General features: G+C 59.1%; 2 protein-coding genes across 11 annotated transcripts in view; one reads left to right on the top strand and one right to left on the bottom strand.

Annotated features, from left to right (window-relative positions):
- The window catches only part of C14H19orf44 (chromosome 14 C19orf44 homolog), a 17,078-nt gene extending 9,367 nt beyond the window's left edge, over window positions 1–7,711 (top strand). For 6 of the 9 annotated variants that reach the window (XM_045778469.2, XM_045778468.2, XM_045778465.2 and 3 more), the window contains 4 exons: window positions 932–1,005; window positions 1,702–2,104; window positions 3,379–3,474; window positions 4,873–7,711. In XM_045778469.2, coding sequence (XP_045634425.1) covers window positions 932–1,005; window positions 1,702–2,104; window positions 3,379–3,474; window positions 4,873–5,174 — 875 coding nt within the window. In that variant the 3' untranslated portion in view covers window positions 5,175–7,711. The remainder of the gene's footprint in view (window positions 1–931; window positions 1,006–1,701; window positions 2,105–3,378; window positions 3,475–4,872) is intronic. The other 3 variants (XM_045778471.2, XR_006776299.2, XM_045778472.2) reach the window with 3 other exon arrangements.
- On the bottom strand, window positions 7,050–25,830 carry CHERP (calcium homeostasis endoplasmic reticulum protein). Of its 2 annotated transcripts, none has more exons than XM_045778463.2 (17): window positions 25,677–25,830; window positions 25,194–25,367; window positions 21,803–21,987; window positions 20,614–20,751; window positions 20,140–20,291; window positions 18,368–18,512; window positions 18,175–18,264; window positions 16,650–16,899; window positions 15,755–15,930; window positions 13,384–13,819; window positions 11,966–12,204; window positions 10,835–10,968; window positions 9,985–10,071; window positions 9,482–9,625; window positions 9,283–9,399; window positions 8,701–8,795; window positions 7,050–8,432 (listed from the first exon to the last, which is right to left on the bottom strand). In XM_045778463.2, the coding sequence occupies exons 1-17, from the start codon at window positions 25,699–25,701 to the stop codon at window positions 8,239–8,241; spliced, it is 2,781 nt and encodes a 926-aa protein (XP_045634419.2). In that variant the 5' UTR covers window positions 25,702–25,830; the 3' UTR covers window positions 7,050–8,238. The 2 variants fall into 2 exon arrangements, with proteins under 2 accessions (XP_045634419.2, XP_045634420.2); XM_045778464.2 differs by having other exon boundaries at window positions 18,368–18,479.

Below are 25,830 nucleotides of genomic sequence, written 5' to 3'. Positions count from 1 at the left end.
GCCTACCTGCCCGTGTGAGCTGTGGTGACCGACAGAGTCAGAGAGCTCGGGGGAGGGGTGAGCCCCCAGGACTGTGGCGACAGGGGATTCACTCTGGGGTTTAGGATGGGCAGGTGTGGGGGGCTGACAGTGTGGACCTCGCCCTCTCGCCGCCAGCTCTGTCTCTGCTGCACAGAGGGCCCCGCTCCCTCCTGTGCCTGCGGCCGCGCACATTCTCCCACTCTCCCTCTCTCTCCCTCTCTCACCACACGCCACCCCCTCCCGTGCTTCAGGGCCTGAACTGAACCACAGAATAGAGTTCCTGCCAATGTTGGCTGATATTCACTGCCCCTCCGCCTGCAGGTGCGGGCTCATTTGTTGGGTCCAGAGAAATCTGTCAGAGGATTCTCTACTCCCAAGTCTCCAGCACCCACGTGTTCAGCCGCTGGCGACGGGACACTTGGCATGCCCAGTGCTGGTTCACTTTAGGCTCCTATCCCCTTAACTTGCTTTAAATGGGAACTTAGGACACTTCGGGTCTAGTCTTGTGTCTGCCTGAGTTGTCCCCCTGCCCTCACCCCCCCTACCTTGAGCGCGCTTGTCACCACGCATCCTTCACTGCATTGCCATCATCGACTCTTCTGGCCCAGTGTCTGTTTTTATAAATAAAGTTTTATTGGAACACAGCCACATCCACTTGTTTACACATGGTCTGTGGTGGTTCTTGCACCGTAAGGACAAAGCTGAGTAACTGTGATACAGGCTAGGATACAAAGTGGAAACTATTTACCACTTACAGAAAAAGGGTGTCGATCCCTGTGCTGGCTTATTAAGGACAGAGACTGCACCCTTCCCGCGTTTCCGTCCTTAGCACTCAGCACTACCACGTAATAGTAAACACTGTGGAGGAAGTAAATGAGTCAATGTTGCTATGTTGCATTTTTGATTACAGATTTTCGAATCAATCTTTTATCCCTTGATGATCTGGCCCCCGCTGTCAGTGAGAACTCCGACTTGGAACAGGAAGTAAGTACCGCCAACGTCACTTTCCTTTGTCGGTTACGTGGAAAGGCTTACAATGATTGTGCTTCATTGAGGCCCATGGTTCTTAACCCCCGGGGGACACTTGGCATGTCTGGAGACATTGTTGGTCATGCCTGGGGTGGAGGGCGCTGCTGGCATCTGGGAGGGTGGCGGCCAGGGACGCTGCTCAGTGTCCCGCACTGCACAGGATGGCCCCGCCACAAAGAATGTTTGAGTTTCAAATGTCAGGAGTGCCCTGGGGGAGAGATCCTGATTTAGGCGATAACAGGATAAAGCTACTTAATACAGCAGATGATTGAAGCAGGTCCCACTGAAACTGCCCCGTAACAACACCGCGCTGACCTGTACTCATCCCGGCGCCCCGTTGCAATTCTTGCCATATTAGTAACCTCCTCACTCCCAAACGCGTGTTGTCATAATACAGAATAATGACCTTTTAGCAGAGTTCGTCCACATGCCACCAACACAGGCTCACGCCATCTGTTCAAATGCAGCAGCCCCGTGTTGAAGTGTCTCACGAGCTGCGCTCACAGTCCTGAGCCCACCCAAAGCCACTGTAGGACCAGTGGGGACCCTCACCTGCTGGGCCCCCTGGGTGCCCATTCCAACGCAGCGGCATTTCGAGCGTGCTGATCGGACAAAACCACTTGCCAGTTACCTCCGTATTCTTCATTTTAGAAAGAAGGCCAGTGGGAAAAGGCCTCCAGCCGAAGCCCCCAGGCCACGGGTCCCCCCACTGGAAGTGAGGTCTCAGAGCACCTGAGTGAGCCGTTGGCCTCCTCCGCCGGGCCTGAGGGGGCTTCCAGCCCGAGGCCGAAGTCTCGGGAGCCCACGGCGAGCACGGTGAGCTTGGCTTACTCGGAAGATTTTGAAACCGCATCCGAGTCGAGGGCCCATTCTGAGGAGTCTCCCGACAGGACGCTGGACACTAGGTCGGAATTCTCTGCAAGCCTGCAGCCAGACCTGTCCCTGCCAACACTCGAGCCTTGGAGAAAGCAGGTCAGGGGCGTTACGAGAGTCATCGTGAAGGAGACGGCCGTGCAGACCCTCGATCCCGCCTTCACCTACCAGTGGGCAGAGGGTAAGCCGGTGGGTCCCCCAATGGAGGTGCAGGCGCTGGGGGTGCGTGCCGTGGGCATCCTTGGGAGCACAACGAAGAGCTGCAAGGTCTGGAGGTTTGGGTCATGATCGTTAGCCAGCTGGGGGGCCGCGGGGCCACGTTTCCTCTTCCGAGGATGAGGGGCAGCTGCCCTGGGTGTTTGCCACTGCTTCCCGAGCTCTAAAACACCCCGAAAGGTTTCAGGACCCACAGCCAAGGCGGTGGTTCTCAACTGTGGCGATCCTGTCCCTGGGGGACCTCAACCAGGTTGGAGCCAGTTCTGGCTGTCGTGACCGAGTGACAGTTTCGTGGGTGGAGGCCAGGGATGTTGCTCCGTGTCCTGCGGAGCCCAGGGTTGCGTGGACCCTCACACCATCCGTGTTTAAGTGTAGCAGCCCCGGGCCGACGTTTCTCTTCAAGCCCCGTGTGACCTTCCAGATGTTTCTCTTGTCCCCAGCTTCAGTCCTGGCCCATCTGAATGGAAAGATCCCTTTCTTTTAAACCTTCCCCCGCTCTCTTCTCTCGTCTAGATGGAAGCCCGCCATGTCGCCAGGGCTTATTCCTGGGTTGCGCGAGGGGGTGTAACTCTCACCTGCAGTGTTCGATTTGATTTGGGGGGGCTTAGCCGTAGAGGAGCCTGGGCTGGCACACCACTAGCATGGCCATTCTCTTGTTTCTCGGGGAGGAAAGTGAGGCAAATGTGCCAAGTCTAATCACTGGAAGGTGTTCAAGGCAGTGGGAGCCCGGTGCTGTGACTCAGAAACCTCCAGGTTCCACTCCACGGCCCCCTGCTGCCTGACAACACAGCCGGTTGTCAAACGCAGACAAATGTGTGCATTTCTGTATTTTTTTGAAATTTAAAGGGAGCTTTCATACAACACAGCTGATGCCCTTTTCCTAGACCAGGCCTGACACTGAAAGGAGAGGAAAACCCAGCCTAAATAAGCCAGCTCATTAGAGTCCAGGGCCCACCCGAAGCCTGCACGGGGCCCCGCAGATGGAAGGCCGAGGTGGGGAGGGCACGGCGCCGCGGTTAGCAGCCGGCGCAGCTGGTTTGTCCCAGGAGAAGCCAGCGGGAAGATGGAAGCAGGCGTGGGGACATTTTAAAAGGGGAAGAGGTTCACAAAGCAAGAAGGGCCGCTGTCCTGTTCAGACAAGACCTGATTCGTGAAGCCTATTTCACGTCCCGTCCGCTGAGGAAAGGCATTGCTCCGCATCCTGTCCACTCATCCCCTCCCCCTTTGTCCCTGGGACAGGGGCCAGTGTGGCGGCCATGGGGCCGGCCCTGGGAAGTGCCTACGTGGACCCTGTGCCCATTGCCAGTCACGTCGTCAGCGCGGACTCGATAGAAGGTAACAGCCCAGCTTGGCGGGTTCTGGTGGTGAAGGCGCAGAGTCACGGCCACCGGGGGGGGGGGGCAGGGGGGTGCCCCCACGTTAGTGCCGGGTTCGGGGAATCTGTTGGTGAGATTGTTGCACCACAGGCAACGGCCACAGTTCCTAGGATCCCGGACGACAGACTGAGTGTACGAGAACCTTCAGTCTGTCTTGCCAAACGACGCCCATGTCAGATTAAACAGGGAAGTTGCGAAAAACACAACTCTGAGCCCTCCACCCCAGCCGGGCTTTTTCTGTGTGTTCCCGCCCGTGCCTTGTGTCCAGAATCCATAGTAGTTTCCCCCCCAAAGACACTCAGCCGGTACTGAGTGGCGGCCAGCGCAGCGGCCACGGGCTTTGGTGCCTTGCCGCGTCCGGGGTGTGGCAGGGTCCCAGGCGGCCCAGCCTGGCCTGTGGCGTAGGGGCCCCAGCAGCTGCCATCGGGAGCCCAGGCTGCCTCAGGTCCCCACGGGGCCACGGACAGCTCGAGGGACACAAACAAGGGTCCGTTTAGTACCTGTTAGGTTTTTGCCCTTTTCAATTTTTTTGAAGATGAAGATACTAACATACACTAGTTGTAACCACGGGATTGTTTATCTCCTTTCTAAAACGTCTCCCGTTTGGCGAGCACCCCAGAGCTTGCTCGTGTTGTTACGCAGCCTTCCGGTGATCCTTTCGAACCATTGCACAACTTCCATTTTTCAATGTATTTTGAATTTAATGGAAACTTTTATTTTTTAATTATATTTTTAATTACTTTATAATTAATTACCTTAATTACCATGTTATGTGTTTAACACATGGTACATGGGTGGGACACCTGGGTGGCCCAGTCGGGTAAACAGCTGCCTTCGACTCAGGTCATGATTCTGGGCTCCTTGCTCAGTGGGGAGTCTGCTTCTCCCTCTCTCTGTTCATGCTGTCTCTATCAAATAAATAAAATCTTTAAAAAAAACCCCACATAACGTAAGATGTACCCTCTTAGCTATTTCTAAGTGTCCGATTCAGTGGTGTGAAGAAGGTTCCCGTGGGCAGCTGGGGCTGCCGATTGACTAGACTTCGTCCTGCAGTCAGACGTCTAGTTAAGACTCGCGTCTCTGCCTGGGCGCTGAGCATCCCACATGTGCGACTCTCGAGTCACACGCCAGCGGGCAGAAAGCAGCTCACTCACTCCAGGGTGGAGGCGGCCGGGAGGGATAGGTGGGGCCTTTGGTACTTCTGGCGGCGGTACCTTCCAGAAAGCATCCCCACGTGGCTGCACGGGGGCGCTGCCGAGCACGTGGGCCCAAAGCCGCGGACCTGCTCCCCCTGCGGGGGGGGGGACACCCGTGGTGGGGGGCAGGCGGGCGGCCGAGTGACACGGAGCGGGTGCAGCCCTGACAGCTTACAGCCCGGCCGTGTTGGCGCTCAACGACATGCTGAAGCAGCAGCTGAGCCTGACGCGGCAGTTCGTGGAGACCAGCCGGCACCTGCACGGTTCCCTCCTGCAGTCCCTGGACCGAGACTCGTTCCACTACCACACCCTGGAGGAAACGAAACAGGTGACCGCAGCACACAGCCCTTCCCGGGAGAGGGCGGGGGCCTCGGCGCATGGAGGGGGACGGCGCACAGCCCGGGCTGCAGGGACACTGCGGACCCAGCCGCCTGCGGTCCCAGCGGAAGGAGCCTGGCTCTGACGGCCTGTTTCTGACGAGCAGAGGCAGCCTCCTTGCTAGGGGCGGGCCGTCCTGGGAGCTGAAGCGCCAGAAACGTCACACTCACCTCTCTCTCCCCAAAGTTAATTTTTGTCTGATTATAAAAAATTTGTTCTCATTTTATAAAAATCTGATTTCAGAGAGAGGTAATTTATAAAGCCCTCCATAACTTCAGAGACAATTATCACCAGCTCGATGTTCTTCAGATTTTCCGTATGTAAAACATGAACTGTTATGTATAGAATGTACAATATTGTAATTGTGTATTATCGAATATATATTACAATGTAATAGGTATAACGTTGTTAATAATGTGTATTTTTTTTAAAGATTTTATTTATTTATTCGACAGAGATAGAGACAACCAGCGAGAGAGGGAACACAAGCAGGGGGAGTGGGAGAGGAAGAAGCAGGCTCATGGCGGAGGAGCCTGATGTGGGGCTCGATCCCATAACGCCAGGATCACGCCCTGAGCCGAAGGCAGACGCTTAACCGCTGTGCCACCCAGGCGCCCCATAATAATGTGTATTTCTTTATAGAAATGGCATCATACTATATGAGCCGTTCTGCATGGTGATTTCTATCCTTTTATCTACAAATACTTCAGTGCGTAGTTCTCAAAACAAAGGACTTTGGAAAAATACAGTCACGATACCGTTATAATACCGAAGCCAAACGAGCTTTTCCTGATACCGTTGGATATCCAGCGTTAGAGTTCTACTTGTCTCATGAAAGTTGTACATTTTGTTGCTGTTTTTTCATCAGAACCCCTGCCCCCGCCAATCTCTCTGATGTCTCCTTGTAGTTTATTTGTTCAAGAAAACAGGTTGTTCCACAGTTTCCCCCATTCTGGACTGTGGACGGCACCCCCCAGAGTCCTTTTACATTGGTCCTACACATTGGTTGATGGGATACAGCTGACGTGGTTGGACCATGTCACCTGCCTACGGCCCACCATGGCTCCTCACTGCCCGTGCTGGGCCCGTGTCCTGGGAGCGGCACCCAGTCCCCATGTGCTCTGAGGGCCCCCCTGGAAGCCCCCCTTCGCCGGCCCCGCCACGGTCATGCTTCCCTTTCAGACCCAGTCAGGGCTCGCCCCTTGCGGGGTGCTCTGCCAGGCACCTGTCTGGGTTCACCTGTCATTTCCACATCACTGTCACATGGCATCCCACCTTTTTTCCTGTCCGCCTGTCCGGGAGCCACTGGGGACAGGTGCCGCCTCCAACACCCAAGGCCTCAATAGACTGAGGCAGCAGTGGTGACATCTCTGTCCTCTGCCCCACAGTACATCAGGCACCACAGGCCCGCCCCGCTGTCCATGGAGGACGCCCTGGAGGAGGTGAAGAAGGAGCTGTGAGAACCAGGAGGTGAGGCAGGGTTTGTGGGTTTGAGCTAACAAGCTGGGCCAGTACACCAGCTGTGACATTGTTTTCCAGGTGACGGTGGTGGGAGCAGGCAGCACCCAGGACTCACCTGAGTGGAATCCCGGCTCCAGCCTTTCCTGAGTGGTTGACCACTCCCAGCCCCCACCTCCTCTGAGTGCCCAGCCCGAGAGGACGCACAGGCCAGGGGCCACGGAGCCCTGGGAGGCACTGTCACCACTCACAGCAGGACGGAGGATGCCCGCCAGTCTGGAGCCCCGCGGGGCTGCCTTCCCCGTGAGCAGAGGTAGATGGAAGGGGCGAGAAGCCCCGTCTGCCCCACAGGAGCCAGCGCCCCATGTCCGCGCCGGGGACACCCACAGGAGATGCCAGGGCACGGCTTCTGACCGGACTGCACAACTCGGAATCGGCACGCCAGGCACGCCGCCCGGACTCAGCCCAAGCACACTTCTAACTCGAACACACAGGGAAAAAGTTCTTTAAAAAAAGTTTTTATTTGAAGGCAAAACAGTAAAATCCACAAGAAATCGTTAACAGCACGTGTTTACGTTTTATCCTGAATCAGACACGTTTGAACAATTCACAGCTACAGGAAATCTAGAACAAAATCAAATTATTTTATCACATCAGGTTGAAAAGTTGGAGAGGACTCTGCATCTTATTGAAAAGAGTTTTTCAAAAATGTTTCTGTACAAAGACGGCACCGCACGAGCTGCCCACAGACGTCTGCCAGGCGCGGCCCGTCCCCGCGTAGTCCCCGGCGGCATCTGCCCTCCTGGCCGGGGTCGCTCTCCGCACCCCGCGTCGGAGCAGGCCGTCCACGCGAGCGCTGGTGTTGGGTTCCTCTACGCGAAACACACAAGCAGAGACGCTAAGGGTGCAGGCTCTCCGAGGGCGTCACTCCAGGACCTGAAGATGCCTCAGATCAGCTTCCTTAGAACCTCTGTTCCTGCGGGACCACGAGTGGCTAACGTTTGGGGAAAGAATTTCAACTCAAACAACTAAAGTAACTGAACTATGGGCCGTGAGCACGTCTGAGGAACCAGGTTTCAAATTCTCACTGGGATCCTCTTAGGCCAACATTCCCTTCTCTAAAACTAAACATCTGGAGTAAAAATGAAAGCCCTGTGTAACGTTGCCAATCAGAAAGGGTCTGTTTTTCTGTTTGTAGCCGGCGCCCGGCCCGAGCTTTGGCACCCAGCGCGGGCCGGCGGGGTGTGGGCGGCAGGGTGCGGGCCCGGGGCCGTCTGACCACCACACACTCCTCCTGGGCTAAGTGGAAGCTCAGAGCTGACTGCGGGGAGGTGCGCAGCTGTGCCTTCGGGTGTCGGGAGTTGGTGTCCAGGGTTGGAGGGTCTCGTGTTTCTCACTTCTCTGTCAAGGGAAGGAGGCTTGTGGCCGGGCAGCCGGGGCATCTCTGGGCAGGTTCTGGCTTCTCCTTGAGAGCTGGTTGGCAGGCGGGGCGCGGGGCCCAGGGCCTCCCACGCTATAGAGCACGGCGATCTCCCTAGGCATGCTGTCATCTTCCTTCTCTTCTCCTGTTCCCCAAAGATGGCGACTGTGTGACCACCAAGCTGTCCCTACCATCTGTCACTGCCAATGAGCCAGGAAGGTCCCAACGGCCCAACGCGGTGGCCGAGGCGCGGCTCCTGCTCACGGAGCGCCTACTTGCACTCGTCCCTGGCCTTCATGCGGGCAATGAAGGAGTAGCTCTTATTCCTGCGGTAGTTCTCGTACGGGTCATCCAGGGCCACGCCCACACCCTTGTACTGGTCCCACTTGTCCCGGACGTCCCCCCCCTTGATGGGGTCCTGGATCCCTTGCTCTTTCACGCCGAGGCCGCCAGATCCACTCCAGCCTTAAGAAGAAAGGGGGGAGGGTGGTTACAACCCACAGGAAGTCGAAATCTGGCACATTTATCCATGAACTGAAACAAGACTTCACGTGCACAGCTGCGTGACGCGCAGTCACGCGGTTGACACGCGGGAGCCTGCTGCGGTGAGAAAGAGCGCCCAGCGAGAACTCTGTGGGTTCGCCCTTTCTAGTCCCGGCAGCGAGCGGAACCCGCTCTGGCTCCCCAGCCCCGAAAGCCCGAAGCGGGTGGTGGTTCTTCCCAGGAGCCTTACCCATTTTCACCAGCATCTGATGTCCTTTGTTCTCTTCCCCGAGCCTTGAATCAGGTATAGGAGGTGCTGAATTAGAACCCAGACCAGCCGAGGAACTAAAATTAAGACAGGTTACGTTTTTTAAAAAAGAGTCGATACATTTATTGGAATGAAAAGTCTTAGAATATTACAGCGTGCGGCGTACGTGAACATTCACCAGTGTTAGAGGGACGCACACACACATCCCGGGTCTCTAGCATTCTTCTTTGTCATCTTCGCCAGCCAGGTGGGGGAGCTCCCTAAGGATGGCCCCTGCCCCACACTGAGCAGCAAGGCCAGGGCACACGGAACCCCCGAAAGGCTCAGAGACAGCCAAGCCACTATCTCAGGCTTTACAACATTACCACAAAAAGGTAAGAGCAAGGTGTGAGAAGAGCGGGTGCCACTGTCACTGTGCTAGAACTCGGGGGTCCCTGAGGGGGCCGCCTCAGCATGGGCCACCGGGAGCACATCTTCTAGCGACAGGTTTCAACATTCACAGCAAAGCATCAGAGGGTTCCAGCGCTACCAGCAGTCACTGGACAGTTAAGACAGAAATCTTACGGCGGGGTGGGGCTCCTGGACCGCGACCGACGTCTCCTTCCCGGGGAGTAGGACTTGGAGCGCGAGCGGGAGCGGGAGCGGGAGCGGCTGTGGGAGGAGCGGGACCGGCTGCGGCTCCTGTGGGGAGGACAGAGCTGATGGTGGGCGGCGGCCACGGGCGCCACAGACGGGCCTCTTCGGCGCGCGGCCCCCGGCCTACCTGGAGCGGGAGCGGGAATAGGAGCGGGAGCAGGAGCGCGATCTGGACCTGGAGTACGAGCCGGAAGACTTGGATGACCTCGAGTTGGACCGCGAGGAAGAGCGCCCTCGGCTTTTGGATCTGCTCCGAGACCGCGAGGGGCCGCTGCAGAGAGAGGCCTCGTGAGCGGCATGCCCGAACGTTCCAGAAGACCCCGGGCGGGCGGGTCTGGGTGCAGAGCTGCCCATTCCCCTCAGAGGACCCGGCTCCCAGACGCGCGGCTGAGCACGCACGCCACAAACCTCTCTTGGGCTGGCGTCTTAGTTTTAACTGGGGCCTTCCAGGAAAACCCACCCTAGGCCCAAGCAGAGGCCGGACCGACCTCCCTCTGCCCGTCAGGGGAGACAGGACAGCCCGGGGCCTAACTGGATGGTGGGTCTGTCAGGGTGTCTGACAGCGGCACAGGCTGGGCCCGCTCTGGCTGGGGACGTGGGCTGACGGTGCGCAGGCACCCGCGGGCTCACCTGTTGCGCTTTTCCTGGCCCTTCCTCCGCCGCGCCCGCATTTTTGCTCGAAAGAACTCGTAGAGGCCATTCTGCTCCCAGCCTTCGCTGTAAGACATGGGCATCTCCTGTGTGACTCTGCCTGCCTCCCTCCCGCGGGGAACTTGTGCAGCAGGAGTAAACCCCACCAGAAACGCGTGCGGGCACATGCTCCTCCCCTCCCTCGTTCACACGGACGCTGAGCAGGGTCCGGCACCACGGGCAGCCCTTCCGCACGCGGGGAGGCCGGCTGGGGCTGGGCCGCCTGCCAGGAAGCAGAGAGGCCGGGTGCACGCCTGGCTCCCAAGCCTTTTCCACATCTATGTTTCCCAAAATAGCTCAGGTGGCTCTTATGGCCCATGACCTAAGTAACTGGGGACAAGGAACTCTGACTCCTAGAGGGACAGGCCAGTGACCCAGCACAGGCAGGAGGTGGTTTTGGCTGTACTGGTGATGAGTCCGTTCGAGGGTGCCCTGAGGGGGCCCGTGACAAAGCCTGGGGCACGCAGCTGCCAGCCACTTCTGAAACATGCCACACCTGAGATGACAACTCGCTCCAACACGTTCCCCACTAGAGAGGCCCTTTGTTGGGAGCCACCGTATGTGTGACACACATTACCCACGGCCGGGGGAGAGATGGGCCCTAATTCGGCCTAGCATTTTCCAGGCCACCCCCTTTCCTCACCTGGGCCTCACACCACCCTGGGCAGAAGGCATGGCCATTAGAAGTCTTTCTCACAAAGCAAATTTGGCGGGCAAGTCAGGCCAGGAAAGGGAACAGAGGCCTCCCTCCCATCCCCAGCCCCACTGCCGGTCCCCCTGAGCGCCGTACCTGTTCCTGGGCCTGTCATGGGAGGGGGGGCTGTAAAAGGCCTCCACGGCCGCCAGCAGCCTCTCGCTGGGCGGCATGGGGGGCGGGAGGCGGATGTCCTTTGGGTCCAAAGGCTTGTACTCGTGGTCTTCCAGCTGCAGTGGAGAACACAGTTGTCATGCACGCCCTGCCAGAGGCCCTCAGGCCCACCGGGGTGCTGCGGCGACTGGGGGAGCAGGGTCGGGGGGATACGGCCCTGGTTTGGTGTCAGGGTTACCCTGGGCATCAGTTCCTCCCGCTGCCCTTCCTGGGGAATCCCACCAGGGCTGCAGCCACACCAATGATGTGATTCCTAAGCGAGGGGGTGGAGAACTCCTTTGGGGCCAATAAAGGTCTGAGTTCTCTCTCCAGAAAACACGTGAGCCACACCCTCCACGCTGAGATGACGGCAAGACCCCTTGGTTTATTCAGACATGACGTGGATCCCACATGCTGCCACCTGCGGACTTCTGCGCTGTGCTCCCGAGTCCTGCCCTGGGGCCCCCTCCCCGGTCAGAGCAGCCCCAGCCCAGCCCAGGGAACCCCCTCTCCAGAAGCCAGCTGGGCTCACACCCCCTTGCTGTCTCAGCGTGGCCGTTCTCAACTTCCGATCTGATGGGGCCTCAGAGGCGATGGAGTGGCTCCTCCTCGGCATGTCCCTGGAGCTGCTCCCAACCCTGTCTTGCTCCCCTCACCCCCCAGCGCTGCCCCTCCCTGTGTTCCCTGAGAACGCCCTCCGCTGTCGGCCCCTGGGCAGGGTAACGTCCCAGGGCCAGGATCAAGAAGACCCACGCCTCACACCCAACCCAGCCCGGACCACGCCTTAGGGCCACAAAGTGTGCAGCACTGGGAAGGACGTGTGGATGAGCAGAGGGGACACAGGCCTTGCTCACTTTCACCTCAGGAATTCAAGTCGAGAAGAGGCACTGGCTCGGACACATTCCCACTGACCAGTCCCATTTGCTGGGCGTAGCAACGAGTGGGAAGGGACCCTAGGAAGCAGCGTTTGTCCTCTATCAGGAAATGGGCTCCGCTTGTACCATTCTCACGTGGGGACAGAGGAACCAGCACAAGTGTGTGCTATGAAACTGGGTGCTCGCCTGGCGACATTACCTTCACGAGGGGGGCCATCAGCCCTGCAGGCAGATCGAAGTAGGGCACGTTGGGGACCAGGCTAGGGTCGTCGTGGTTGATGTGGGGAGGGCCCTGTCGCCGCATGTGGGGGGGCTGCCCGTTGAAGCCATGGGGAGGAGGGCCGAAGTCGGGGTGCTGGGGCCCACCCCAGGGTGGGTGCTCGTTGATCCCAGGATGAGGCATGCGGTGGCCAGGGTGGTGGTGAGGGGGTCCCATCTCTGCAAAACAGAAACTCCTCTCAGGCCTACCGGGCAGTGGCGAGCTGGGTGGTGCCGGGGGCGCAGTCAACGTCTGCCAGGGCACGGGTGCCTGGGGAAGGGGGCTCAGCGAGGGCGCCAACACGTGCTCGGGGCCGCACCTCCTCACCTGCTACTTCTCGCTCCCCGGGATGATGTAGCTGGGGGGGGGAGGAGCCGGGTTTGGGGGGACCTGTCCTGCACCCACGTCACCACCCATGGACTCAAGGTGGAAAGAGGAACAGGGAAATCACAAAACCTTAAAACAGCAACATAATGGGCCAAAACGGTATGACTGTTTGGAGACAGAGCATTCTGAAGGTGATTCAGTTGAGGTGAGATCCTGCAGGTGGGCCCCGATCCAACACAACTGGCATCCTGACAAGGAGCGCAGAGCACCGATGCACTCCGGGCAGGAGGACGTGAAGACGGGGAGAAGACCCTGTGGTCTCAGGCTTCCAGCCCCTGGAGCTGAGGGGGAAGCCGCCCGCTCTGCCTGCTGTTACCATGGCCACGGGAAGCGTGTACTGGCAAATACATGTGCTCGCTGGTCTCAGCTAAATTTGTAGCCGAGACCGGAGTTTAATGTGAAAAGAGAAGCAGCAATAGAGTAGAAACGAATTTTTTTTTTTGAAAACAGAAAAATCTAGAGATTCTCTGAAGAAAAGCAATGAAAAAAGCTGGTGAAAACAGCGAGAGGGAATGAGGAAGGGCCCCGCAGGCGCTGTGGGTCCTGGACTCCCTGCCCTGCCTGCCCGTCTGCTGCGGGGCTCAAGAGCGACTCTCCTTCCGGAAGGCCCGTGTCCTTCCTCCTCCCAGGGTTGCGTGGGCAGCGGGAATGGGATTTCACCTCTACGGCTGGTCCAGCGTGTGCCACGTGCCTGGACCCCGGCTGCCCGTCTGCTTGTCTTCCACCTTCCCCAGGGCCCGGACGGGACGTCTACACCATCCTATGACCCTCAGCTTGTTACCCTGACTCAGGGGACCTGCGAGGTCCCCCAGTGATGAGGTCAGGCAGCACCATCTGGGCTGCTCAGGAGGGCCAGCCGTCGGGGGGCCTCCCACAAGCAGCCGCCAGGACCGTCTCAGGAACAAGGGGCAGGAGAGGGAAGTGCTTCCCAGACGGGGGCCAGTCCCCGCAGAAGGTGCCCTCGCACTCACCAGCAGGGAAGTCCCCCTGGGGGTAGTCGAAGCGGTGAGGGTAGGGTGGCCGCTCAAAGGGGTGCCGCGGGGGGAAGTCGTCCTGCATGAAGCGGGGCGGGAAGCGGTTGAAGTTGTGGGGGTGCGGCGGCTGGTTGAACTGCGGGTGCTGCTGGTGGGGCGGGAAGGGCCCGCGGAAGTGCGGCGGCCGCTGCATGCGGAAGGGCGGCTCGCGCTGGCCCCCGCCCCACGGCGGCTGCTCGTGCTGGCTGTTCCAGGGGCCCTCGAACTGGCTGTTCCAGTTGGGGTCAGGCTGGCTGTTCCAGGGCGCATCGCGCTGGCCATTCCAGCCGGGGTCCCCACGCTGCTCGCCCCACATGCCCTCGTGGCTGTTGTTCCAGGGTGGGCAGTGGGGCGGCCCGCCCTGATGGTGCGGGTAGGGCGGCTGCTCGGGAGGCTGCAAGGCAAGGAGTGGACGTGAGCCCCTCCGGAGGCCAGGCCGGCGCCGGCCACACGTCCGCGGTGTGGCTCTCCAACCGTGGAGGCGACGGGCCCCGACCCGGTGCTGCCTCCTTCGCTCTGCCGTGCAGCGGGGACTCTGGCGCTCAGACTCCCCACGACCGCACCTGCACCTCAGCCGAGAGCTTCCCGTGGCCGCATGAGAGCCGGGCAGGCCGCAAGTGCCGGGGCTCCCAAAACTCCCGGCACGGCTGCCTGAGCCGGAAGCCGGTGGACGCACTCCAGTGCCCATGCCCCTTGGTGGCCGGCAGAGGCGCAGCCCCCATGGCTTGCAGAGCGCAGGGAGGAGCTGGGCCCCAGGGACCCCACGGCGGACACCTGCCCTGCCGATAGCCCCTTCCCTGTCACGTCCCCTCTGCCCTGCGTGGTCTTCTGGGTCACCGCCCATACTGACTACCTGCCCTCAAACCCTGTCTCAGGGTCTGTTTCTGAGGACCCAGACCAGGAAATGTCTTTCCGTAGGTGGGAGAGAACGGAAGCACTGGACCTCACCCAGCTGCTGTCCTGAGACTTAAAACTGGGACTTTAACCCCAAACTCAGGGCCAGGGTGGGATGTGCCTAGGAGTGGATGACCAGGGGGCCCATCTTTAGGGTCACAGCTGGTAGCCCCGCTGACTGCCAACACAGAAGTAGGCCCGGGGCCACACCACACCCTCAGGTCTTTCAAGAAGTTAGAAAGCCAGTTTCTAACTATGGGAATTACTTCAAGTGCCTGGGTGGCTCCGCTGGTTAGGCATCCAACTCCTGCTCTCAGCTTAGGTCATGTCTCGGGGTCGTGAGTTCGAGTACCACATTGGGCTCCACACTAGACGTGGAGCCTACCAAAAATCAAATCAAATAATAAATAAGTATTTTTAAAATGTTACTTCAAAATGTGTAAGATCCCACATGGGCAGGCCAGGCCAACTGTACCTCTTCCCCCAGGCAGACCCTCAGCGGGGACCTTGTTGTCATGAGCCCATCCTACCAGTTCCCAGAAAGAAGGCTGACCCTGCAAACACCTACACCACGGGGATGAGAACTGTCGTCTCATCAGAGGGTGCCCACAAAATGCCGGATACCACACGGCTCACAGCCAGCACTCACGGGTAGAAGCTGTCTTTATGGGGATGCCCAATCTTTTGTGAAATGAAATCTCTTCTCCTAAAGCTCAGGTTTGGGGTTGGAGGGGTACAACAGGCAACTCAAAGCCACAAGCCCCGCTTGTCGGTCCAGAGCTATCTCCCTCCCGTCCTCCCCAGAGTCACCTGGCAAGGCTGCAACCACTAGGCCCCATCAAGGGGAAGGTGGACACCCAGGAAAGGCCTGGGCTGTGCCCAAAGGCTCCATCGGATCAGATCCAGTGGCCAGCAAGCAAGTGGATGTTTCTACTGTTTCCCAGTCATGCTAAGCTGGATGAGATGAACCCTGCCTGGGCCTAGAAGTTTCTGATTCCAAAAAACCAGAGGGAGTGACCAGCATCTCTGCCCCAGAAAGCACTGCCAGCCCTATGTGTCTGACCTTCCCTTTCCTTACGCAAGCACAATGTTCTTTCCAGGGAGACAAAATGTTGGCACCATGCTGGCTGAACCAGTTAGAAAGGGGACAGAAACTGATCACCTTGCCACATTTGACCGTTTGAAATTGCCCAGCCCTCACAGGAACAGAGGGGCCGAAGTTCCTAAGAGGCCCGGATGGTCAGCACCAGGACGGGTGTGAAGCCCTGATTGTCCTGCCCCACCCCCACCCCTCAGTTAGATGGGGCTGGTCTATCTCCTCCACCCACCCAACCCGGGCCCTGCTGCAGAACCTCCGTTTCCCGCAGCGAGCCACAACCAGCCCGTTGATCCACACAGGAGACGGCCCACCGCCCCCACAAGTCTGGGAAAATACCTGCTGTTGGCCCCAAGGAGCGACGGGATGAGGCTGGTCAAACCAGGGGGGCTTATTAGGTGGGATCTGATCGTGGGGCCCAGGGCCCCGGGGGCCGGCAGCAGCAGGATCCTGGACTCCTCCCGAGGCGTCGTACTCAGAGGAGCCGGGCATTTGGATGGGAGGCTTGCTGTCATCTAGAGCCAGACACGAAGGTGGTTAGTGGAAACGATGACCAGCAACCACCCGGGACCAACCCAGGCTGGGCCTCTACCTCTTCAGAAACCCTTGCTGCCCGAGCCCCCCCAAACTGATGGCTTCCAGGAGGGCAGCGCGCAGTGGGGAGGCTGACCTCACCGGGAGTACAGCCCCCTCTTTGAAAGCTTTCAGATAAATACCTCATTTTGTACCTATTCTATTTTGCTCAAAAATTTTCATTACCAAATTTTATTAAAACCCTTTCTGCATCTATTTGAAAGATCATTTTTTCCACCTCATCCGTTGTTTCATGAGACTTCTAAGCGTTAGACCATCCTTACACGTTCCTAGGGCAAATCCTATCTCATCATGGTATGTCTTTTAATACTCTGCTACGTTTCAGGTGTGAAGTATTCCTGCGTCTTTGCTCAGAAGGGATGCTGCCTGATTTCCGTAACTCTTTCTCCATCTGGTGTAAAAATTAGCCTGGTCTCGAAAACTGATTTGGGCAGCTTTGCCTCTGTGTTTTCTGGGATGGTCTGTACAGGAAAGGAATCACCTGAGCTGAAGGGTTTGGTGGCATTTGCCTGTGAAATACCCGGGCCTAGTGTTTGGAAACAGGTTAGAATCCAGCCCCAGAACCAGGCCTGCAGATCCAGAGCCCATCTCTGGCGGAGAAGGCCGCTCTCTTGGAGCAGCCCCCCAGGGAGCCCCGTACCAGGCTGGGTGGTCGGCGGGATGGCAGGGGCGGGTGTGGGGGCCGGCGGTGGGGCGGGCGGCGGCGGGGTGGCCTTGACCTCGGCCTCCATTTGCGGCATCTGAATCTGCTGTTGCTGCTGCTGCTGCTGCTGCTGCTGGGCCAGGCTGTTCACGAACTCCTCGTGCTGCGTCTTGAGGGTCTGGATCTGCTGCTGGAAGGCGAGCTGCACCGGCTGGACCACCGAGGAGTACTCGTTGATGAGTGTCGCCTGGCAGAGAGAGGGGAGAGCGGCCGGCACTCAGGACGGACGCCTCGGCGCCTGCTGCCGAGTCCCACCCCTTCTGGAGCCGCTCAGGGACAAGCCCTGGGAAGACCGGGGAATTCAGGCCAGTGCCTCGGGCGGGCAGGCAGGGGACGGTCCCGTAAGACAACGAACGCGGTCTGAACAAGCACGGAGCATCTAAATCTAGCCCAAATCTCGTGAAAAGGACGCCAGCTGCAGCAAAGTCTGTGGTTCCCTGGTAACAGGGAGGCGCAAGGACAGTGCGCCCTGTACCACCACACAACCGTGACCAACATGACCTGGGACGAGGGTTCCAGGCCACCGTCGGGGGCCACGCTGCTCACTCGCTGCCCAGCTTTGAGCAAGTCACAACCTCGCTGAGCCTCGATTTCCTCAGCTATAAAAGGGAACGGTAACAGGACATATCTGCAAGGATTCTGGGGGCGAACTCAGTGAAATAACAGGGAAAGGGACCGGGCAGCTCAGTAAACATAAGCTACGGTCACCAACTCAGGAGAGACGAAGCGGTCCACGCCACTGTGCTCGGGAGCAGCATGTCTGCTGCTTTACTGAGCAACAACAAAAGTGGGAAACATTTTTAAAGCGTGACACACACGTTCCTCACTGGGCTGAGAATGAAAGCATCTCCCCTGTGGGGGCGGGAGCTCTGCCTTGCCTTCTAGCAGCTGCGGAAGGGGCCAAAATACCGGTGCCACAGCTGAGGTGACCAAGGAGACCTGGCCAGCCCTCCCTGCCCGCCTTGCGCCCCCGTTCTCTGAGCAGATGCCTCCCCAGCGAGAAGGCAGACGTGCACACAGGAACGCTGCCTACGCATGTGACCATGGCAGCCTAGACGACACCGAGCCTTTCTTATGCTTCCGTCATGCAGAAGCCAGGCGGGAGGACCAGAGCCGACAGGCCAAAACCACCACCAGCAGCCGTGCCTGGACAGGGCAAGCTGGCCACAAAAGCACCAGGAAAAAAGTCAGACGGCCTCACCTGGGAAGGGTTCACTGGTCACGGTGGATGGGACAGGAGCCCCCAGAGGCTGCTGCTCACCACCCTTCCAGAGACACAGGTGGGAGCCCCATTTGGAAAATGCTACCTGGCCTCTGAAATCACCAACCCATCAGCCGTTCCCAGCCCAAGTGGGGGCTGCAGGCCGCCTGACTTCGGGAACGGGCTGAGGTGGCGGTTGCCACACCCTCTGGGGTTATCCACCCCAGTCCCAGGGCGCGGTGTGGTGGGGAGGGCACCCACCTGGTACTGGCCAAGCCCCAGGGCCGGGCTCTGGAGCTGCTGGATGATGGAGTCGTCAAAATAGCCGTTCTTCTCCCAGAGCTGCAGGAGCTGGGTGTGGGGGAGGAGGGAGAGGCTGCGTCAGCAGGGAAACCAGAGTCCCCATCGCCCCCCGAGTCCCTCTTCCCCTTCCTCTCCCGGCTGCCCCAAGTACCCGGGCGATCTTTTGCTGCTTGTCCTCCTCCACGGCCAAGAAGCTGGTGCAGTAGATGGGCACCACGACTTTCTGCAGGGCGGCCAGCAGCTCCCTGGCCTGCTTGCGCTGGCTGTGAGGGAGAGACCTTCCGCGCGTCAGGGCCCTGGGGCGGGACCCGGCCACGCGCCCGTTACCATTGCGGCTCCAGCCACAGCACCCTCTGCCTTCTTGGGACGCGGGCCCCCAACCCGGCTGGGACGAGGGCTGGGCTCCCCACAAGACCTGTGCTGGCACCTGGGCCCAAGTGACAGACGGACAGCAGTGGGAGGAGGAAAAGAATAGCCTGAGGACCTTCAGAGCAAGGGCTGTCACCCTGATCTCCTGACCAGTAAAATAAGCCTTCCCTCCCAGGGTGGCACAAGGACCCACGGACCCGGGGCCTGTAGGAGCCCCAGCTGCCCACGTGGCCTCACTCAGCCCTGTCACCCACTATGCACAAGACCTCAGCTTGAGCCCTGCTTTCAGGAGGCAGAGGGAGTGTGCTGGGCATGCCAGGCAACTAGGGACGTGAGGCAGCCTGCCCGCCCATCCTCCCAGGGGCGCTGCATGTGTGAATGGGTGCGGAGGCCCCTGGGGCTGTGCTATAAGGCGGCAGAGCCTGATGCCACACGTGCTGCCTCCTGGAGGACGCAGGGCAGGAGGCGAGCAGGCAGAAGCCCTCCCAGCACCAAGCTCACCAGAGGGTGCTCAGAGACAGCAGTGAGTGTGGGCCGAGAAGCCGGGCCGGGGAGGGAAGGGGAGGGGAGGACAGGGTGAGCGGCACGGGGCTTCTGGACAGAGCACAACTCAAGAGGAGCATGGCTGGATGACTGCCAGCAACGGGCTGTGTCTCTGCAGAGCTGCCCTGGTCAGCAGAGTGGCTGGTGGAAGCAGGAGAGCAAAGAAGGTTCTGAGCAGCTGCCGATCTCCCAACAGCAGAGAAATAAAGGAGGGATGAGGCAGGGAGTGGCCGGGCGGGCATGGGGCCACCTGTGTGGCATAGGAAACCGGGAACGGAGGGGCGGGGACCCAAGCTGCACACGTGGGGCAGGAGATGGGGCAAGACGGGGGAAGGGTCAGGGGGCAGGCAGAGTCCGTTTCTGCTGCTCTCTCACAGGAGTCATCCCCCTCGGCCAAGCCAGGCTCAAAGCCAAACTCGCAGCCAGCCTGGACGGCTAAACACTAGCCCCGCCAGCAATGTGCGCTTCCGCCAGTGCCCTCCCCGGACCCGCTCTGGCCCAGTGTCTGGGTTTCTTAAGTTCACCTCTACCACAAGGTACCAGAGAGGCTGCGCAGGAGCAAATGCCGGCCTGGTCTCGGGAGGGCTGGGGGAGTGGTCTCAGGGGGCGGGGGGGAGGGGGACAGAGGATAGTAGAGAGAACCCCATGGGGGGGATCCTGCAGCAGAGCAGTCAGGTGACAGAGCTGTGTCTGTGTGTAGATCGCGCGAAGAGAAACTGGCACTGGATACAGACGGATGTGGAAAGACACCCAGAGGTGCCCCAAGGAGAGCGAGTGGGGACGGTGGCCCAAGTGAAGTGAAAGGTCCAGGGAAGGGGCCGAGACGGGGGGTGGGGGGTGGGGGGTGGTGTCCTCCCAATGGAGAGCTCATGGCTCAGACCAACCCTCCTCTGGGGTCCTTGGACAAGTGACCCCCCAGTCCCAGGCCAGGCCAGGCTACTGAGCGCAGCGCAGCAGTCCAGCAGAGGGCCAGAAGGAGCAAGAGGGAAGGCGGAGTCTGGCGGGCCTCACCAGTGGTGCAGGACATCGTTGATCAGGTAGATGAGATGCAGCCGCAGCTCGAAGTGCGCCCCGTCGGCGGTGATGCGGTTCCGGAGGTGGCCCGCCATCAGCTCACAGTGCGGGGGGGACTTGGCGTTGCTGAACATCCAGTTCTTCCCGGCCTGCGGGAGCCAGGCTGAGGGTGAGCCGGAGCTCGCGCAGGAGCCCGGGAGGGTGAGGGTGCTCCCAAGGGCGTGCTGTCCCAGGGCTCAGGGGCACACCGAGGCTGCCGCCTGCCTTCGGGCTCCCTCTCGGCTGCAGGACCAGCACACGTTGCCCACGTGCTGTCCTCCCCACGGTGCTCAAGAGCGAAGGGGAGGGACGGACAGGGCTCCCCTGGTGCAGTCCCAGCCCAGGCAGGCTGTGGTGGGCTTCCCCCCTCCATCAGGAGCACCAGGTTCTGGGAGCACCCTGCCCCCCCCCCCAGCCCCCACCTGCCCTCACCGAGATGGCATCTTTGGTACACGTGTCGATGATGGGTTGCAGCAGGTTGTCAAACTCATTCATGTCCAGCTGGGTCTCCTCCAGGAGCTTCTGCATCTGCTGCTCTACGGCATGGGCCACAGCCGCGGTCACCTGCTCCTGGGAGGCCGAGCAGGACGGGGACTGCATGAGGAAGGACCTTGGCCCAGGGCAAGCCTGGCCCATCAGTGCCCTGCCCCCAGCACCAGGAGGTCACACTCAAAGCCTGAGACAGGCATCTGGGACAGTCACAGTCATGGCCGTGACCACGGCAGGCAGAGGATAAAGCAAGACGGGACACAGCAGGAGATGTCTGCCCCAAGGTGACAGATGGAAAAATGAACACCCAGAGCAATGATCAGCAAATCAATTCAACAAAAACAGAAAGAAAACCAACAGACAGGTGTGGACACACGACAGCACTGAGAGGACATGCAAACCGTTGCCAGTCAAGGGAAAGGAGAGCAACCACACCAGCAGTCAGGGAAACGGGAATCAAAATGGGTTGCGGGGCCTCGCACACTAGATCCGCGCCCTGGGAAGTGGCTGAGGCCCAGGGCTGCTGCGGGCTCGGGAGTCAGGCCACCCAGTCCCTGAGGAGCTGTGTGTGGAAACTGAGGGGGAGCATTCTAGAAGGTTTTGTTTCCAGCAAAACGACGGTAATTTTACATCTTGCATCTAGTAATAAAAGCGGAGCTGGTGTTTCAGGGGTCTTATTTTTTACTCGTCTTGTTTTTCTGGCAACTTGTCCTGTTGTACTTGGCCAAAAAATCAGGCTATGACAAACCAGGACAAAAACATTCTTCCCCACGACAGCCTGGGGCGACCTAGCCAGCAGGAGCTGGAGCCAACGGCACCAGGGGCCACCTGGCCTTCCATCCCCGCACAGAGGGAGTCTGTCCATCAAAGAGCTTGTAGGATAAGTTCACCCACAACAAGAAGCAACCTGTGTCCAGCGTCAGGGGTCGAGCTAAACACACCACAGGTAGTGGCAGCCCTGTCCTCGGTGCTGACGTACGGTGAGGAATTCTGCTGACGTCTATTATTAGTCTGTTATTAGTTCCAACGTACAGGTGCAAAAACAGAGGCACAGGTTGAGCTCCAGGTGCCCACCCCAGGACCGAGAGGGGAAGAGGGGCGGGGAAGTGGGGAGGAGGAGCAGGCCCCGTACCTGTCTGAGTGCTAATAGGTGCTGCTCCTGCTGCTGCAGGTTCCACTGGCTCTGCTGGATGAGCTCGTCCATGGATGGGGCTCCCTGGGCCGCCGGGATGGGTGCAGCCGGGGCCAGCGGGGGCTGTGGCAGGGGTGGCAGGGCCGCGGCTGGCTCCAGCTCCGGGGCCTGCTGCTTGCAGATGACTGGCAGGAGAGGAGGAAAGGTGGCCTCCATGAGGAGGTGGCCCCTTTGCTGCCTCTTGGGCAGCTCCAAGCCACAGAGACTGCCCCTGCCTATACTCACCATCTGCAAGAGGGTCCCTGTGCTGCACTGCACCCCCTCCCTCTGCACGGCCCCTCCTGCCCTGCCTGTAGTGCCCGCCCTGGCCTCCTCTCACAGGGCCCTAGCCCTTTTCTGTGCGATATCACCTTGGCCCCTCTCCCGCCCACCATCTGGCCTTACCCACTGGCCTTCCAGCTGAGACCAAGCCCATCCCCCTCCACCCCTCACCCAGGCCTAAGCCTCTGCTGAACCCAGACCATGGCCGCTGGCAGACAAACAGCCCTCCCCAAGGCTCTCCCTCATGTCCCGTCCCCCACCACCTCCTCAGCAGCTTCTGTCTTTAAAAACCCTCCCTTTGCCCTGCGTCTCTCTGGCAATGATTTTGCAGCTGAGACTCATCTTCGATCCCTCAGCTCCCATTTATGTCGCCCCATGGAAGTCTGGCTGTGCACCCCCACCCTGGGCCGCTGTGGACATCCTTCCTCAGCCCCGTGGCCCTGTCCTAGGTCCTTGTCTCATGTAGCCTGTGTGGCCACCCCCAGGCCCGTCTTTCTCTGGCAGACCCTTGAATGCGGGGATGCCTGGTTCTGCCCTTTCCTCTGGGCCAGCCCACACGGCAGTGGGACACAGGAACTCCGAGGCTGCAGTTACCATGATCGAGCCACCACTCCTACCTCGACCACCTCCATCCTGGATTCCCTGCGCTGTGGATCTGATCACGGACCAAACAGCCCACTGACTTTCCAAAGGCACCTCACACAAGTTCGCGTGTCCTCTCGCCATGTGCTCTACCTCCCCACGGCCCTCCCGGCCTCCATGGCTGGCATGGCTATGCCCACACCCGAAGCCCAGAAGGTCTGGGCACTTCTTTCTCCCTTGCACCTCTCACTAACAAGTCACCGTGTAGTCAAGTCAGGCTTCTAGATGACACTCCAGCCTGTGTCCTGCCGTCACTGCTGTGACTCTGCTGTCACCTGCATCACCCTTGGAACTATCTTCCTGTGTCCGGTCCTGCCCCCTGTACTTCTCAACAGCACGGCCAGGGTGCTGCTGTTCACAAGAGGTTTGAGGGCCAGCCATGGGTGAAACCCGGACCAGACAAGTATAGAAATGCCAAGGGATCCTTCTGGCGCCTTTATAGCAACTCGAAGTTTCACAGATCACGTTTTATTGTATTTTACAAAAGTGTACTTTCCACAACAGATTGGGAGTTTTACAAAACGAAAAATAAAAGCCAGTCCTTCACCAGAATTTGCAAAGCGCCATTCTAGAAGAGCCTCTCCTCAAACTACCAAGGTGAAGCGCCAGCTACACAGTGTCTAAGCCCGCTCCACAACAAAGTCCTGAAATTCTCCAAGACCTCCCCAGAAACTTCCAGGAGAACTCCTAAGTCCTTGGCCAGCCGGCCCTCCCTCCTCTGCACCCTGGCCTCTGTCCACTCCAAGCAGCACCCTTTCTCTGGGCTTTAGCCACTCTGAGCTACTGCCCCCTCCACTCCCAGCCCCTCCCAGGGCTCCTTCCTCTGCCTGAGCACTTCTTCTTTGTTTCCATCTGGCTAACTCGGACACATTCTTTAGTCTCAGCTGAAACGTTGTTGCCCACAGAAGGCATTTCCTGAGCCCCCATCTTCCCTTGTCAGAAGCACCCTATACTTCCCCCCATTATAGTACCAAGTCCCAAGTGGCCTCTGATTTCTGACCCTCCAGGGAGGGAGTGGGTTCCCCTTGACGGGAAAACAGCGTCTCACTGTCTCACCTCACGGTCACGTGAGCTAAAGCACTGTCCTCCTTGGCCTGGTTATGCCACTCTCATCAATAACCAACTGGTGCCCCACTTCATGAATTCTACCCCTTAACCCCACCTGCCCCCGTGCCTGACTCAACCTGCTGACCTCATTCAGACCTTACCACCAACTGCCCCGTTCGTTCACCTGCAGACCTCCCTGGTCTGCAGCCTCCACTCATGCCCCCTCCAGCCTGTCCTCTACACTGGCAACACAAACCTGATCCACCTCTCCCTTCTTTCAAACTCTGTGGCTTTCCACCACCTATAGCAGCAGTTTTCAAAGTGATGTGCTGGGGCTAAGGAATGGGCCCACGATTTTAGGCAAATCTCCTCCACCTCCATCTCAAACCTAACTGGGCACCAGATGAACCCCTAGATGGCGGGAGAAAACCCGAACCTTCCCCCTGGCATTGACCACTCCAGATCAAACCCTTCCCTCGTCTACACACGTTCTACGCTCCAGCCATGCTGGGCCTCTCATGATTTCTCTTATCGCTCCCTAAACACATTACATTTATTCAAACCATTGCACCTTTGTTGTTTCTCACAAACTTTTCATTGAATGCCTACCAAATACCATGTAGTAGGGCACAACAATGACCCAGACAAGGTCTGGTTGGGCTCAGGGAGCTTGTAGTCTAGGAAACATTCACTCTTCAATGCCCATCTACTAGGCAGCCCCCTCCTCATTCATTCAAACAAAGTACTTAGGAACGGAACAAGACAGATGTGGGCTCTGCCCTCAGGGACCCTACCACCTGGTGACTTTATCTATTATTCAAAGGCCAGCTGTGATTCCTAAACCCACCTTAGACTCTTTGAGTCTTTGAGGGCAGGGCTGGAATCCTGATACCCAACCGGGTGAACATCCATAAACATCTGCCAAAAACTAAACCCCAAAGAACATGTCTTTTGGATCTGGACTGCAAACACCTGAAATGCATAAAAATGTTGCTAGACCCACTGAGAGCTCGCAAAGGGTGCTGGACAATGCCTGCCAGGAGGGTCCCGGTCCAGCTTCTCTCACTTTCACCCTGGAAAACACCGAAACAGCCACTCTACTTCTGCTGACCCAACTCATCACATCTCCAAAAACAATAGAGTAATCCCTGATCCGGAGCCCAGAAAGAGGATCAATAACCTCATTCTCCATTACACTCGGACCCAACAGCCGCTCGGTGCAGGGCCCTGGAAACAGCGGAAGGGATCATGAAGGCCCAGCTGCCCCATTTTCAGAGACAGAGCATGCGGCCCACAAGAAGGCGGTTTGTGGCAGAGCCCGAACTGGAGTCAGAGAAAGGAATCGCTCGAAGGGACGGCCTGAGAGCTGGAGAGAACTCACGCTGCTGCTGCTCCAGCGCCAGCTTGCACTTGTAGTAACTATAGAACTCGCCTCCGAACAGAAACGAGAATTTCGGGTTGTCCTTTTGCTTCTCCATCGTCATCTTCTCAAACTCGGGCCCGTTGCGAGCCACGAACTGGGCCAGCTTGTCGATGACATTTCGAAGCTCCTGGTCTGGGGGACGGAGAAAAGGCCACGCGGGGCGTCAGGGAGGACCGCCCAAATCCGGGGGCCCTGGCGTCCCAGCCCCCGTTCGCCGGGCCGGGGTCCCTAGGGTTGGGCTCCGGAGAGGCCGCCCTTGTACGGGTCCCGATAGGGGCCACACGCGCGCCGGGGATGCGGGGACCCGCGGGAGAGGCCGCAGGCGAACCCGGGAGGCCGAGCCCCGCCCCCTCCTAGGCCCGGAAACCCCGGAAGGCGGCGCGGGCCAAGAAGGGATTCCAGGGAGAGAGAAACGGTCCCCGAGCCCAGGCTGGGCCTCACCGTCGGGCGGCAGAGGCATCTCCATGGCTCCGGCCGCAGGGAACGTCCTCCGGCGCCTCACGATCGCCCACCAGCCCCGTCTGCGGAAGCCGGCCGGAAGTGGCGCGAGGGAGCCGTTTACGGCTGCCCTCGCGGGCTGCTTCCGCCCTCCACT

This window comes from Ursus americanus, chromosome 14 (assembly GCF_024610735.1).
Source record: "Ursus americanus isolate L20-20 chromosome 14, mUrsAme1.1.p, whole genome shotgun sequence".
NCBI classification, from domain to species: domain Eukaryota; kingdom Metazoa; phylum Chordata; class Mammalia; order Carnivora; family Ursidae; genus Ursus; species Ursus americanus.
The sequence above is the reverse complement of the archived record's forward strand: the minus strand, read 5'-3'. Positions and strand labels throughout refer to the sequence as shown.